The following is a 16,826-nucleotide window of genomic DNA, read 5'->3' as shown; positions in this document are numbered from 1 at the left end:
CGCACTCCATGATGAATATTTACTATCAACCACCACCCTCTGTTTCCTATCCGCTAGCCAATTCCTGATCCAATTTCCTAGATCACCCCCAATCCCATACATCTGCATTTTCTGCAGAAGCCTACCATGGTGAACCTTATCAAACGCCTTACTAAAATCCATATATACCACGTCCACTGCCTTGCCCCCATCCACCTCCTTGGTCACTTTCTCAAAAAACTCAATAAGGTTAGTAAGGCACGACCTACCTGCCACAAAACCATGCTGACTATCACCTATCAATTCATTACTCTCCAAATAACTATAAATCCTATCCCTTATAATTTTTTCCAACATCTTGCCGACAACAGAAGTGAGACTCACCGGTCTATAATTCCCGGGGAAGTCTCTGTTCCCCTTCTTAAACAATGGGACAACATTCGCTAACCTCCAATCTTCTGGTACTATACCAGAGGCCAACGACGACCTGAAGATCAGAGCCAGAGGCTCTGCAATCACTTCTCTTGCCTCCCAGAGAATCCTTGGATAAATCCCATCCGGACCAGGGGATTTATCTATTTTCAGACCCTCCAGAATATCCTGCACATCCTCCTTATCAACTGTAATACTGTCTATTCTACTCCCTTGCAACCCAGTGTCCTCCTCAGCTATATTCATGTCCCCTTGCGTGAACACCGAAGAGAAATATTGGTTCAATGCTTCACCAATCTCCTCCGGTTCCACACATAACTTCCCTCTGCCATCTATAACTGGCCCTAAACTTGCCCTAACCAACCTTCTGTTCTTGACATACCTATAGAACGCCTTAGGATTCTCTTTAACCCTATCCGCCAAAGTCTTCTCATGTCCCCTTTTAGCCCTTCTAAGCTCGCTCTTCAACTCCCTCTTAGCCAATCTAAAGCTTTCTAGTGCACTACCCGAGTGCTCACGTCTCATCCGAACATAAGCCTCCTTTTTCTTTTTAACCAACAAAGAAACTTTTTTGGTGCACCACGGTTCCCTAGCCCTACCAATTCCTCCTTGCCTGACAGGGACATACCTATCACAGACTCGCAGTAGCTGCTCCTTGAAAAAACTCCACATGTCGGACGTTCCCAGTCCCTGTAATCTTGGCTATCAGTTTCTGCTCAGCGACTCTGCGCCGTCGTGTGTCGTGAAGGCCGTCTTGGAGAACGCTTACCTGAAGATCCAAGGCTGAATGCCCGTGACTGCTGAAGTGCTCCCCCACAGGAAGAGAACAGTCTCTGGTGATTGTCGAGCGGTGTTCATTCATCTGTTGTCGTAGCGTCTGCATGGTTTCCCCAATGTACCATGCCTCGGGATATCCTTTCCTGCAGCGTATCAGGTAGACAATGTTGGCCGAGTTGCAAGAGTATGTACCGTGTACCTGGTGGATGGTGTTCTCACGTGAGATGATGGCATCCGTGTCGATGATCCGGCACGTCTTGCAGAGGTTGCTGTGGCAGGGTTGTGTGGTGTCGTGGTCACTGTTCTCCTGAAGGCTGGGTAGTTTGCTGCGGACAATGGTCTGTTTGAAGTTGCGTGGTTGTTTGAAGGCAAGAAGTGGGGGTGTGGGGATGGCCTTGGCGAGATGTTCGTCTTCATCAATGACATGTTGAAGGCTCCGGAGGAGATGCCGTAGCTTCTCCGCTCCGGGGAAGTACTGGACGACGAAGGGTACTCTGTCCACCGTGTCCCGTGTTTGTCTTCTGAGGAGGTCGGTGCGGTTTTTCGCTGTGGCGCGTCGGAACTGTTGATCGATGAGTCGAGCGCCATATCCTGTTCTTATGAGGGCATCTTTCAGCGTCTGGAGGTGTCTGTTGCGATCCCCCTCATCCGAGCAGACCCTGTGTATTCGGAGGGCTTGTCCATAGGGGATGGCTTCTTTAACGTGTTTAGGGTGGAAGCTGGAGAAGTGGAGCATCATGAGGTTATCCGTGGGCTTGCGGTACAGTGAGGTGCTGAGGTGACCGTCCTTAATGGAGATGCGTGTGTCCAAGAATGCAACCGATTCCGGAGAGTAGTCGATGGTGAGTCTGATGGTGGGATGGAACTTGTTGATGTCATCATATAGTTGTTTCAGTGATTGCTCACCATGACTCCAAAGGAAGAAAATATCATCGATGTATCTAGTGTATAGCATTGGTTGAAGGTCCTGTGCGGTGAAGAAGTCTTGTTCGAACCTGTGCATGAAGATGTGTATCTTGTTCATTCAGCAGTTTGTGTCAAAGTCCTGGGGAAACCTCTCTCTTAATGCATGTCTCTTGATTTGATTTGATTTATTGTCACATGTATCAGTATACAGTGAAAAATATTGTTTCTTGCGCGCTATACAAAACATACCGTTCATAGAGAAGGAAAGGAGAGAGTGCAGAATGTAGTGTTACAGTCATAGCTAGGGTGTAGAGAAAGACCAGCTTCTTATTGTACCCAACCTTAATCTCCTGTTTAAATGGAAAAAGATACAAAAGTCTGGAAGTCACTTACCAACTGACTCAAGAACTGCTTCTTATAAGGCAGTGCGATGGCACAGTGGTTGGCACTGCTGCCTTCATAGCGTTAGGGACCCAGGTTTGATTCCCAGCTTGGGTCACTGTCTGTGTGGAGTCTGCACGGGTTTCCTCTGGGTGCTCCAGCTTCCTCCCACAGTTCAAAAGATGTGCTGGTTAGGTGCATTGGCTATGCTAAAGTCTCCTTCAGTGTACCTAAACAGGCGCTGGAGTGTGGTGACTAGGGGATTTTCACAGTAACTTCATTGCAGTGTTAATGTAAGCCTACTTGTGACATTAATAACTAAACTTAAACCTTAATCTTCTATTTTAAATAGAAAAAGGTACAAATGTCTGAGGTCACCTACAATCTCAAGAACAGCTTCTTCCCTGCTGCCATCAGACTTCTCATAGAATCATAGAGTGCAGAAGAAGCCCATTGAGTCTGCACCAACACATTAGAAACACCTGAACTCCCACCTAATCCCATCTACCAGTACCCAGCCTTTAGCCTTGAATGTTGTGACGTACCAAATTCTCATCCAGATACTTTTAAAGGTTGTGAAGCAACCCACCTCCAGCACTCTCCCTGGCAGCGCATTCCAAACCATCACCACCCTCTGGGTAAATACGCTTTTCCTCTAATCCCCCAACCAAACCTCCTGCCTCTCATCTTGAACCTATGTCCCCTTGTGACTGACCCTTCAACTCGGGGGAACAGCTGCTCCTTATCCACTCTGTCCATGTCCCTCATAATCTTGTACACTGCGATCAGGTCACCCCTCTGTCTTCTCTGTCCAACGAAAACAACCCAAACCGACCCATCCTCTCTTCATAACTTAAATATTCCATCCCAGGCAGCATCCTGGTGAATCTCCTCTACACCCCTCCAGAGCAGAATGGACCTACCTTTATATTAAACTGATCTTTCTCTACACCCCAGCTATGATTGTAACACTACATTCTGCACCCTCTCCTTTCCTACTCCCCTACATAATCTATGAATGGTATGCTTTGTATAGTGCACAAGAAGAAATACGTTTCACTGTATACCAATACATATGACAATAAATAAAACTAAAACAAAAAAAAGTGCTCCCCCTGCCCCCCCCATTTCAGAGGACCTGATCCCCCGCTCCCCCGCACCCCCCCATTCCAGAGGACCTGATTAATCCGGGAATGAGTTCAAATGAGTAGAATCCTACGATGCAGAAGAGGCCATTTGGTCCATCGAATCTGCACCGACTCTCTGACAGAGTATCTTATCCAGGCCCCCCCCTGTCACCCCATACATTTCCTTCCCATGGCTAATCCCCCTTACCTACACATCTTGGAACTCTTAAGGGGTAATGTAGCATGGCCAATCCACCTAATCTAGAATCCTAGAATTCCGACAGTGCAGAAGGAGGCCATTTGGCCCATCAAATCTACAGCGACTCTCTGACAGAGTATCTTACCCAGGCCCCCCCCCTTATCCCAGACATTTCCTTCTGTGGCTAATCCTCTAACTGACACACCTTGGGACTGATGGCAATTTACCATGGCTAATCCATCTTAACCTGCACATTTTTGAACTGTGGGAGGAAACTGGAGCACCCGGAGGAAAACCACGTGGACATGGGGAGAATGTGCAAACTGCACACAAATGTAGCTAGGGGAATTTAAATTCAATTAGTTAATATATCTGGAATAAAATGCTAGTCTCATTAATAATGATTGCAAAACTATCAGATTGTTTGAAAAAAAGAGTGAGGATCGTCGACTAATGTCTGCTCAGTCCCCTTAACTGCCTCACTCATGGCCCTACTCTCATTTCCCTCACTACTGACTAAAACAGAGGACCTTATTCTCAGAGGTCTGACCATCTGCTGGTGCAAAATGTCCAGGTATTCCCATACCCCCGTTCTTCTGCCCTGGGGAAGCCCCTCTCTCTACTGTGTTAATGTTTCTTTTTATTTTACTTAACTGTAATCTTCTGCTTGAAATAGTGCCCCCTCCGCCCCTATTCCTCTGGATTAATCTGGGAATTAGTTCAAATATACAGAACCCCTACAGTGCAGAAGGAGGCTACTTTGGCCCATCGAGCCTGCACCGATTACAAACCCACCTAGATCCTAACCCCGTAACCCCGCATATTTATCCTGCTAATTCCCTGGCACTAAGGGGTAATTGAGCTTGGCCAATCTGCTCCAGGCCCATTAGAGATGGACAATAAATATTGGCCTTGTCAGCGATACTCACATCCCAAGAGCAAATTAAAAAAGTAATATTTCTTGCTGTAATCTCCACCAATTGTACTACTCTCTCCCTAAATTACACTCCTTTGGCACTGTTTCCCCCTTTGCTTCCACCATTGGTGGTTGTGCTTTTGGCAGCCTCAGTTTTCTAATCTGAAATTTCTTTAGGGTTTCCAACTCCACTGGATATTCCTGGAGATTATATCACATGACCTCTCTCTCTGTGAAACAGCCTTTTATGATGTGGAGATGCCGGCGTTGGACTGGGGTAAACAGCCTTTTATGCCATTTGTTATAATATAACTAATAAACTAAAGTGGTCAAAGATGAATGCAAATACCTTTTAATGCCCTAATCATTTTTCTCCTGAGTTACTTGCAGCAGTGAGGGAGGGAGAATATTTTTTTTTAAATCCTGGAGGTTTTTGCCACCCTAAATTCCCTCCTAAACCTCTGCTTCTTCATCTTCCTCTTTCCCTCCTAAGGTCTTCCCCCCCCAAATTGCCTCTTTGACCAAACTTTTTGTCACCCAATCAAATATTTCTCTTTGATCAGCATCTCAGGACTTTTTGTTTTTTAACACCTTTGACATACAAACACAATATTTTACACTTCTGAAATTAATTTGAGGCTATGATTAAAATTCTCTTACAAGGTCAGCTGTTGGTATGGTGACATGGAACATGCAGTTTGGATTAATTCTTCTTCTTCTTCTCCTTCCTCCTCCCCCCCCCCCCCCCCCCCCCATCCCTCCCCAAAGCTGGTTGAAGTTAGGATTTTTCAATTAAAATAATACCTCTCTTGAAAAGTTTTGAAATTTGTGTTCATGCACAATAACAGAATCAGAACATTTAAAATGCTCAAACACTAGTTACTATTTACACGTGGAAAAAATACTGTTGATGTGGCTACTTTTTCCCTGTGGAATGCGAATAAAAAATAAATTTTGGCACAACTAGAACAAAAGCTAAAACACTGAAACCTGAAAAAAATAGAGACACAAAAGCTGTTAGTGATGGGGGTATGAAACACTAACCCATCTTGGCCAGAGGTGTGTGATCTGAGAGGAACTGATGAGAACATAAAAAGATGGACTACAGATGTAAAACACTTAGCTTTAAAAACTCAGAACTATTATAAATCGTAACAAGAAGAAGGGGTGATATGTGAGCCTCAGACATTTGACAACTCTGTATCCAGGATAGAGATACAAGTATAATAAATGAAATAAAGTGTCAGAATAGTCACAGTAAGGTGATATAGCTTTAAGAAAATGTTTTCCTTCATTGCCTTTAATCAGAACTATTTCCCTATCTTTTATCTTTACAGGCTGGGATGCATTTCCAACTGAAGACAATTGAGGTAAACAATTTCTTAAAGCTATATCATTTGACCTTGATTATTCTGACACATTTTGTTTCACTTTATAAAATTGTACCTCTATCGCAGGTATACAGCTATCAAAAGTCTATGGCTCGCATTTTGTTCCTCTTTCACTTTGCTACAAAGTGCATGAGACTTTGACCTGCTGCATTCTCCAGAACAGTAGCTCATCTTGTTGTAGACATTCTACAGTCTTCTGATTAACTGTGATTTCAAGGCATTAGCTGTGCTTCCTATTTTCCTTCTGGCATCTCCTAAATTAGTGGAATTTTAACCTCTATTGTTTTACCTTTCAGTTTGGATGCAAGATTGACTCAACCTTTTGTTTGTCTGATGCTGTGTCTTTCAATTTCCACTCCATCTGACGAAGGAGCAGCGCTCCGAAAGCTAATGGTATTTGCTACCAAATAAACCTGTTGGACTTTAACCTGGTGTTGTTAAAACTCTTACTGTGTTCACCCCAGTCCAACGCCGCCCTCTCCACATCTTTCAATTGTCAACATATTTAACTATCTTCTAAGATCTAGTTTGTATTATGTACAGCAGAAGTTGCAAGGGGCCACACATGATGAAAGTGTCTTGGGTGAGATAGAATTCTGATTTAACATGTCTAACTCAAAAACTTACTTTTGTAAAAGAAGGATTTGTATGTTTACTTGCATGCACAGCCATTTGTTGCACAATATCAGTCACATTCTCAATGCGAGTTCTGGGCTTGCTTCCATTGTTGCAGCTTTCATTCATGGTTCCAACTTCGCTCTGGATTGGCAAAGGATATCCTCCAGACTAGTGAAGTAGGGCATCCCGTGAGACAGTGGCGCAGTGGTATTATTATTGGACTAGAAATCCAGAGACCCAGGGCAAGATCTGTAGACCCAGGTACAAATCCTGCCACAGCAGAAGGTGAAATTTGAATTCAATAAAAATCTGGAATTAAAGTCAAATGATGACCATGAAACCATTGTCAATTGTAGTAAAATCCCATTTGATACACTAATGTCCTGTGGCCTACATGTGACTCCAGACCCATAGCAATGTGGTTGACTCTCAAAAGCCTGAAATGAAGGACAGTTAGGGATGAGCAATAAATGCTGGGCCTGGTTAGCAATGCTCACATCCCATAAAATAGATAAAAAAAACATATGTTTGTGAAAATGTTTGTCCCCATTTGCCAAATAATGACAGGCAAACTTCCAAAACTCCTCTGATTGGTACTTTTAGAATGCTGGCACACCCACCAGAACTTACTCTTCAGTTGAATCTAGTGTGGCACTTTCAAAGTGAAAGGAGGTACAAAATGACTGCTGATACCCCCCTGTTCATTATCTTGCATATGTTTGTGGTGTCAGACAGATGAGCACAAGCTCTTATATTTGGATATGTGTTGCATGTTTCCTTCATGCAGCTGAAAATCTGGTGCCGGCTTGACATTTTCTGGTTGGCGGATGGTATCTAGTGGCGTGCCGCAGGAAATCGGTACTGGGGCCTCAACTATTTACCATTTATATAGACGATCTGGAGGAGGGGACTGAGTGTAGGGTAACAAAGTTTGCAGACGACACAAAGATAAGTGGAAAAGTGAATCGTGTGGAGGGCGTAGAAGGTCTGCAGAGAGATTTGGACAGGCTGTGTGAGTGGGCGAGGATCTGGCAGATGGAGTATAACGTTGGAATGTGTTGCCGGGCAAGGTGGTGGAGGCGGACACACTGGGAACGTTTAAGACTTATCTAGACAGCTATATGAACGGAGTGGGAATGGAGGGATACAAAAGAGTGGTCTAGTTTAGACCAGGGAGCGGCGTGGGCTAATTGTTCCTTGTTTCTCGTGGAAGTGGAAATGACTAGGGTTGGGAAGCATTTTCCGATCAGGGCCATTGTGATCTCCTGGACTCGTTTCGATCGCCTAAGGGGGTCGGAGAGGAATTTCCCAGATTTCTTTTCCCCATATTGGCCCTGGGGTTTTTCACTCTGGGTTTTCGCCTCTCCCTGGAGATCATATGGTCTGGAATGGGGGGGTGGGGGTGAGTTAATAGGTTGTAATGAACAAAGCATCGTAGCTGTGGGGGACAGCTCGGTGGATAGGATATTGGTATGTAGATAGGCTGGAAAATTGGGCGGGGATCCTGGATTCAGGATTCAATCCTGGACCGGGGAGCGGCGCGGGCTTGGAGGGCCGAAGGGCCTGTTCCTGTGCTGTATTGTTCTTTGTTCTTTGTTAACAAATGCGAGGTTATTCACTTTGGAAGAAATAATAGCAAATTGGATTATTATCTAAATGGAAAGAAATTACAACATGCTGCTGTGCAGAGGGACCTGGGGGTCCTTGTGCATGAGACGCAAAAACCCAGTCTGCAGGTGCAACAGGTGATCAAGAAGGCAAATGGGATGTTGGCCTATATCGCAAGGGGGATAGAATATAAAAGCAGAGATGTCTTGCTGCATCTGTACAGGGCATTGGTGAGGCCGCAGCTGGAATACTGTGTGCAGTATTGGTCCCCTTATTTGCGGAAGGATATATTGGCCTTGGAGGGAGTGCAGAGAAGGTTCACCAGGTTAATACCAGAGATGAGGGGTGTTGATTATGAGGAGAGACTGAGCAGATTGGGTTTGTATTCGTTGGAATTTAGAAGGCTAAGGGGGGATCTTATAGAGACCTATAAGATAATGAAGGGGCTGGATAGGGTAGAGATGGAGAGATTCTTTCCACTTAGAAAGGAAACTAGAACTAGAGGGCACAGCCTCAAAATAAAGGGGGGTCAGTTTAGGACGGAGTTGAGGAGGAACTTCTTCTCTCAGAGGGTGGTGAATCTCTGGAATTCTCTGCCCACTGAAGTGGTGGAGGCTACCTCGTTGAATATGTTTAAATCATGGATAGATGGATTCCTGATCGGTAAGGGAATTAGGGGTTATAGGGATCAGGCGGGTAAGTGGAACTGATCCACTTCAGATCAGCCATGATCTTATTGAATGGCGGGGCAGGCCCGAGGGGCTAGATGGCCTACTCCTGCTCCTATTTCTTATGTTCTTATGAACTGTCCAGGCCTACCCTTTGACCCCTTTCATGGCCACTTATCTCACTGGCAGACAACCGATCAGAATTTTTTAAAACATGCTTACTTTCACCCATTCTAAATAGTAGTACATTTTAACTCACCCAGCATACTTGCTCCAAAGATACGCTAGATCCTATGTGAGCAGGATCTCCTGGTATAGGAAGCTCCAAGCCTTAGCACCATGCTCCTGGAGATATTTACCTTGTAGGAGGCATGTCAGAAATTTCCAGAAATGACAAACACCTGCACAACTAGATATTTAGGGCCCAGGGTTTCCAGGAACAAAAACTTGGATTGATATGATGTGGAGATGCCAATGTTGGACTGGGGTGGGCACCGTAAGAAGTCTCACATCAGGTTAAAGTCCAACAGGTTTATTTGGTATCACGAGCTTTTGGAGTATTGCTCGGCACAGCACGGCGAGACCACGCAGACGCTATGACAACGGATGCATGGACACTGCTCAACAATCTCCACGCAGGAGTGTTCCCTTCCTGTCGGGGAACACTTCAGCAGTCGAGGGCATTCAGCTTCGGATCTTCAGGTAAGCGTTCTCCAAGGTGGCCTTCAAGACACAAGACAACGCAGAATCACCAAGTTCCACACACATGAGGACGGCCTCAAGTGGGATCTTGGGTTCATGTCACACTACGTGTAACCCCCACCATTTGGCCTGGGCTTGCAAAATTCTATTAATTGTCCTGGCTTGAGACAATTCACACCTCTTTAACTTGTGATTATCCCTCTCTCCACTCACATTGTCTGTACCGGTAAAGACTTGATTACCTGCAAAGACTCTCATTCCAACCATTATCTTGCAATTGAGTCTAGGTCTATATATGCCCTGTTTGTGAACCCAACTCTCCACTCACCTGATGAAGGAGTAGTGCTCCGAAAGCTCGTGATACCAAATGAACCTGTTAGACTTTAACCTGGTTTTGTGAGACTTCTTACTTAGATTTATATAGCAGCTTTAACATAGCAAAATGTCTGAGGGAAGTTCGTAACACCATTATCAGTCAAATAAATAAAAGCAGAAGAATCATATGGATTCAAAACATTAATCCTGTTTCTCTCTCCACAAATGCTGCCCGCCCTGTTGAGTTTACCCAGCATTTTCTGTTTTTATAGAACATAGAACAGTACAGCACAGAACAGGCCCTTCGGCCCATGATGTTGTGCCGAGCTTTATCTGAAACCAAGATCAAGCTATCCCACTCCCTATCATCCTGGTGTGCTCCATCTGCGTATCCAATAACCGCTTAAATGTTCCTAAAGTGTCTGACTCCACTATCACTGCAGGCAGTCCATTCCACACCCCAACCACTCTCTGCGTAAAGAACCTACCTCTGATATCCTTCCTGTATCTCCCACCACGAACCCTATAGTTATGCCCCCTTGTAATAGCTCCATCCACCCGAGGAAATAGTCTATGAACGTTCACTCTATCTATCCCCTTCATCATTTTATAAACCTCTATTAAGTCTCCCCTCAGCCTCCTCCGCTCCAGAGAGAACAGCCCTAGCTCCCTCAACCTTTCCTCATAAGACCTACCCTCCAAACCAGGCAGCATCCTGGTAAATCTCCTCTGCACTCTTTCCAGCGCTTCCACATCCTTCTTATAGTGAGGTGACCAGAACTGCACACAATATTCCAAATGTAGTCTCACCAAGGTCCTGTACAGTTGCAGCATAACCCCACGGCTCTTAAACTCCAGCCCCCTGTTAATAAAAGCTAACACACTATAGGCCTTCTTCACAGCTCTATCCACTTGAGTGGCAACCTTTAGAGATCTGTGGATATGAACCCCAAGATCTCTCTGTTCCTCCACAGTCTTCAGAACCCTACCTTTGACCCTGTAATCCACATTTAAATTAGTCCTACCAAAATGAATCACCTCACATTTATCAGGATTAAACTCCATTTGCCATTTTTCAGCCCAGCTTTGCATCCTATCTATGTCTCTTTGCAGCCTACAACAGCCCTCCACCTCATCCACTACTCCACCAATCTTGGTGTCATCAGCAAATTTACTGATCCACCCTTCAGCCCCCTCCTCTAAGTCATTAATAAAAATCACAAATAGCAGAGGACCAAGCACTAATCCCTGCGGCACTCCGCTAGCAACCTGCCTCCAATCCGAAAATTTTCCATCGACCACCACCCTCTGTCTTCGATCAGACAACCAGTTACCTATCCAATCGGCCAACTTTCCCTATTCCCTTATTAGTCCCTTATTATCAATCAAAATTTGGCACAGATCCACAAAATACAATATTGAGAAAACTTAGCAAAAATTTGGTCAAAGAGTTTAAGGAGCATCTTAAAGGAGAGAGAGGTGGAAAGACAGAGGTTTAGGCAGGGATTCCAGAGCTTAGGGTCAAGGCAGCTAGGAGCACAGCCGGCAGTAGGACAGTGATTAAAATCAGTGGTGTGGGACATGCTAAATTTGTGAGGGCTTGTGGGCCTGGAGGAGGTTACAGAGATATGGAGGGGCGAAGCTATAGAAAAATTTTAAAACAAGCATGTGAATTTAAAAATTGAGGTGTTGTTGAACTGGAAGTCTACATATTGGTTGACAGATGAATGGAATATGATCTAGATCTGCCAGTTTGTCATGGGAGTCTTGGAAAAGACTGCCAAACACACATGCCACCATATACCTCACCTTTGAAGGGCATAAGCCGCAACCAACTGACCTTTGTAGCTCCCTTTGAATGGCAGCACATGTGGCAAAATGTGATTGTTCGCCATGAGACAAACAGCTTTTGAAAAACTTATATTTACTTTCATAAGCTCCTACTTGGATGGACACTTCTGTCACAGCTTGGAAGGTCCCCGGAGCCTCTTGTTAAGAAAATTCATGTGGTTTGTGAAATTAAATAAAAATGCAAAGTCACGAGTTAAAAAATTACAGGGTTTGTAAACGTCAGCAACAGTGTATGTGCTTCCCCTTTTACACCAGCACCAAAAATCCAAACACCCTCCCCTGAAACCTCATCTTCCACCTGATCATGTCCACCATCTACTCTGTCTCTGCCACCAGCACTGTTGGAGCCTATGTGTCCAGTGATGAGTCTTTTCAACATTTAGTAATAAAGTTTGCAGCATGCCAAGAATGGGCTAAGGTTCATAACCCTTTTCACATCCTTTTTGATTTGTATATTCTGGAATTTGTATCTCTGCTTAAGCCTTAGAAACCTTTCTTTCCATTGTTTGGAATTCACATATATCATAGAAATCATAGAAACCCTACAGTGCAGAAGGAGGCCATTCGGCCCATCGAGTCTGCACCGACCACAATCCCACCCAGGCCCTACCCCCATATATTTTACCCGCTAATCCCTCTAAGGATGTTCCCAGGGACACAGGACTCTGTGCTGTATGGGCTGTTCCCAGGGACACAGGACTCTGTGCTGTATGGGCTGTTCCCAGGGACGCACTCTGAGACAAACACATCCCAGGACTCTAAGGGGCAATTTTTTAACCTGGCCAATCAACCTAACCCGCACATCTTTGGACTGTGGGAGGAAACCGGAGCACCCGGAGGAAACCCACGCAGACACGAGGAGAATGTGCAAACTCCACACAGACAGTGACCCGAGCCGGGTCAACTCAGTGAAGACTCATCGCCTTGTTCAGTGCCTGGCTAACCAGAAGGTTATTGTTATCCCTTTCTTGGGCATTTTCTCACATATTTCTAAGTCTCCAAAGAACTCACTGCTCTCAAAGTGATGTCAAAAGCAGTATGTGACAACTGACTCCATCAGCTTTATCAGACAGCTTGACAAGCTGATAGGCTGGTAATTGCTGGGGTCACTAAATACTCTTTTTGCTTGATTTGTGGACCATTGTTATGTTGAGATTAATTGAGAACATAAAGCATGTTAGGAAATATGTTGCCTTTAATTGCTTGGTTCTGGATTGTTTGTGGCCTAGGTTAACTCACTGCTCCAGACTAGGTCGCCATATTGCTGGATTAAACAGATGTAGGCTGAGGGAAGTCCTGGGGTGGATTTGTACATCTTCTCATTAAGTACTTGCAGTTCTCTTGGCTGATGTCCTAGCGGTGATGTTGTCAATGTGCTTTCTCCAAGCCATACTCCTCCTGGAATGTTATGCCAGGAATATTTGCTCTGCATTGGTTTGGACAGCATTTCATTCCTCACTTCCTGTTCTGTGTGTTTACTTCATTTGGACAACAGCGCTTTCTGAGGTTTAACAGAATCCTGATTGGTTTGAGTTAAAGAACTCACTGCTCTCAAAGTGATGTCAAAAGCAGTATGTGACAACTGACTCCATCAGCTTTATCAGACAGCTTGACAAGCTGATAGGCTGGTAATTGCTGGGGTCACTAAATACTCTTTTTGCTTGATTTGTGGACCATTGTTATCACAATTGATTTCCAACACTTGGGAAGTTTCCCAGCATTAATGACTTAATAAAGACCAGGGCCGGGATTCTCCAATCTCCTACGCCCCGCCACCGCTGCCGGCAAGAACGGAGAATTTGGTGCTCAGCCAAAATTCCATTCACTGCAGCGGGACCGGAGAATCCAGGCCACAGGCGAGGTTGGAGAATGCTGGCCCAACTCAGTGAAGACTCATCGCCTTGTTCAGTGCCTGGCTAACCAGAATGTTATTGTTATCCCTTTCTTGGGCATTTTCTCACATATTTCTAAGTCTCCACCCGACCTCAACAGCAGGAAGCACTTTTTGGTGCATTATCATTTCCATTACTTGCAGGGACTGTGCTCAAAAGTTGGAACAAATCTGCTTGTGTGTGGATGTAATTAGCCACTTCCTTTCCTCAGCTATTGCCAAATGCTTGTGATTTGGTTCAGTACCAATAGTGCAGAGCTATTCTTTGAGAACTGTACTTTTTCTGAGTCTTTCTTCGCCAAAGCTCAGAAAATGCAGTGTTGATATAGAACAAAGAACAATACAGCACAGGAACAGGCCCTTCGGCCCTCCAAGCCCGCACCGCTCCCTGGTCCAAACTAGACCATTCTTTTGTATCCCTCCATTCCCACTCCGTATATGTTTTTATACTGGTTCCTTCCCCTAGCTCTGCAGATCTGATTAAAGTGTTGTTCAGGATCTTGGTTTCATTCAGGTTTTCTGCAGAAAATGTCCTGCTTCATTTTAGTGTCAGCTTTAAGAATGTATTGCAGCAATCTGCTGCCTTGCCCTTTTGCTCTCTACTTTTATAGTTTCTTTTGAGATACATTTCCAATTTCCCTTTCAATTATATTATAGTATCTGTCTCTAGTCACGTTTGATAATAACCTCTGTTTAATTTCTCCTTAAGTTCTTTTTAATTCTGATTATTCCTCTGCATAACTGATTTGCCAATCAGTTGAAATAATGGGTGAAATCTTGTGAACTTAGTCCCTGCCAGAACAGCAAGACGTTTGAGGTCTGGAACTGGATTTACTAATTTGTGCACCTTGCCATTGCTCTTCCCCACAGCAATGTAATTATCATTACACTTCCAGATTTCCTGACCAGCAGAGAGGGTGGGCCGGATGACCCATCGAACTGAGTAAGGAAGGATCTCTATTTAAAGGGACCTCGGCAAGTCTCACAAAAGCAGCAATGATTACAGCATACAATCCAGTGTGTAGGAGCAAAGATATGGAAGATGTGGAAAGGCTGCCCCCTAATGCACAGGCTTGTCCTGGAGGTGATGGTTGATGCAGTTGGCCAATCTGAAAATATAACCATTTACTCTACTTTGTTTTCTGCCCTTTAGCTATTGAAAAATCCATCATGCCACATTCCTTTTAATATTATGTACCTTAAGTTTATGTTGTAAAGCCATGTGTGCATCACAAATGCAGCTGTCACTATTTAGCTGAATGCTTTAAATGTTCATTAATTCCATCCCGATCCTAGAAGTTTCCCCATAGCCAAGATAAGACTATCTGCTTTGAATTTCCTGGGAAGTACAACAAATCTTCCTTCACTGAGAAGTGGTTGCATTCCATTCCACAGCTTAAAGTCCAGCTGAGATAGAAATTAAATAGACTGTACAGTTAATGGTCATTCCACCTAACTTAGTTGAGTGAGATCTGTCCATTCTCATCGAGCATAAGAAAAGGAGAAACTGCAAAAGATGTGTTTATCTTCTTAAAGTCACAAGTTGCAGAATAGCACCAATGGTAACTATTGTAAATTCTTAAATCCAGCTCATCTCAATTCTTTGAGCAACAATTGAATAGAAAACTGCATGGACTAGAAAAATAAATCAAGAATTGTATATCTGAAATGTCATTTATCTTATATTCTGCTTTTGAATTGAAAGAACTTGCTTATGGGATGGAACTTATCTTTTGGTATGTATTCTTGCAAAATAGTGCAGCTTACTTGAAACCTTATTTTAGTGCTCATTTTGTATTTAATTTTAATGGAGTAAAATGTGCATTTTAAATGTAAACTTTTGTCTTTTGTTGTACACTGAGAACTCCCATTTTAGAAAGCAATTTTAATGTTTTGGATTAAATTTTATTCAGCTTGTGTTTCAGCAAGGTTTCATGCAATAATTCATTTTGTTGTAGCACATCTAGAGATGTGCTTGAACTTTTTGTTCACTCGCATGTTTCAAGATATGACATGGCCCCAAAAAATAAAATGGTGGGAGACATTGCAGATATAAAATCACAGCTTGCATTTAGACAGCATCTTTAATGTAGGGTACGGCACGGTGGCACAGTGGTTAGCACTGCTGTCTCACAACGCCAGGAACCCGGGTTCAATTGTCGGTTTGGGTCACTGTCTGTGCAGAGTCTGCATGTTCTCCCTATGTTTCCTCCGGATGCTCTGGTTTCCTCCCACAGCTCAAAAGACATGCTGGTTAGGTGCATTGGCCATGCTAAATTCCCTTAGTGTACCCGAACAGGTGCTGGAGTGTGGCAACTAGGGGATTTTCACAGTAACTTCATTGCACTGTTAATGTAAGCATACTTGCGACTAATAAATAAACAAAAAATGTATAAAGGCACTTCACGGGAGCTTAACTAGACACAAATTGACACCAAGACAAAGGAGGAGATATTGGTTCAGGTGACTCAATACTTGGTCAAAGAGATAGGTTTAAAGAGGCATCTTAAAGGAGTATAGAGCAGCGGATAGGTTTAGGGAGGAAATACGAGATCTTTGGGCCTAGCCAACTGGAGGCAGGGCAGCCTGTGATGAAACAAAGGATGTGGGGGATGTGCAAGAGACCAAACCTCAAGGAATGCTAAGTTCTAAAAGAGCTTTAGGGCTTGAGAAGATTACAGTGATAGGTGTGAAGTCTTACAGGGATTTGAACACAAAGATAATTTTTGAAAAAATGGTGTTATTGGACCACAATCCAGTGTATATCAGTGAGCACGGTGGTGATGGGTGAACCTGGTGGATTGGAATACAGAAATCATAGAAACCCTACAGTGCAGAAGGAGGCCATTCGGCCTATCGAGTCTGCACCAACCACAATCCCACTCAGGCCCTACCCCCACATATTTTACCCACTAATCCCTCTAACCTACACATCTCAGGACTCTAAGGGGCAATTTTTAACCTGGCCAATCAACCTAACCCGCACATCTTTGGACTGTGGGAGGAAACCGGAGCACCCGGAGGAAACCCACGCAGACACGAGGAGAATGTGCAAACTCCACACA

The 16,826-nt window shown here is 44.1% G+C and overlaps 1 protein-coding gene across 2 annotated transcripts in view; it reads left to right on the top strand.

Annotated features, from left to right (window-relative positions):
* Positions 1-16,826, top strand: part of sh2b3 (SH2B adaptor protein 3) — a 238,349-nt gene that overhangs the window by 1,869 nt on the left and 219,654 nt on the right. The window contains exons 2-5 of one of the 2 annotated variants that reach the window (XM_078227443.1): positions 4,895-4,994; positions 6,055-6,087; positions 6,405-6,501; positions 9,533-9,704. In XM_078227443.1, coding sequence (XP_078083569.1) covers positions 9,609-9,704 — 96 coding nt within the window. In that variant the 5' untranslated portion in view covers positions 4,895-4,994; positions 6,055-6,087; positions 6,405-6,501; positions 9,533-9,608. Of the gene's footprint in view, positions 1-4,894; positions 4,995-6,054; positions 6,088-6,404; positions 6,502-8,948; positions 9,705-16,826 lie in introns of those variants that run through there. The other variant, XM_078227444.1, reaches the window with a different exon arrangement.

This window comes from Mustelus asterias, chromosome 13 (assembly GCF_964213995.1).
Source record: "Mustelus asterias chromosome 13, sMusAst1.hap1.1, whole genome shotgun sequence".
NCBI lineage: Eukaryota > Metazoa > Chordata > Chondrichthyes > Carcharhiniformes > Triakidae > Mustelus > Mustelus asterias.
This window is presented reverse-complemented; position numbering and strand designations above follow the sequence as displayed.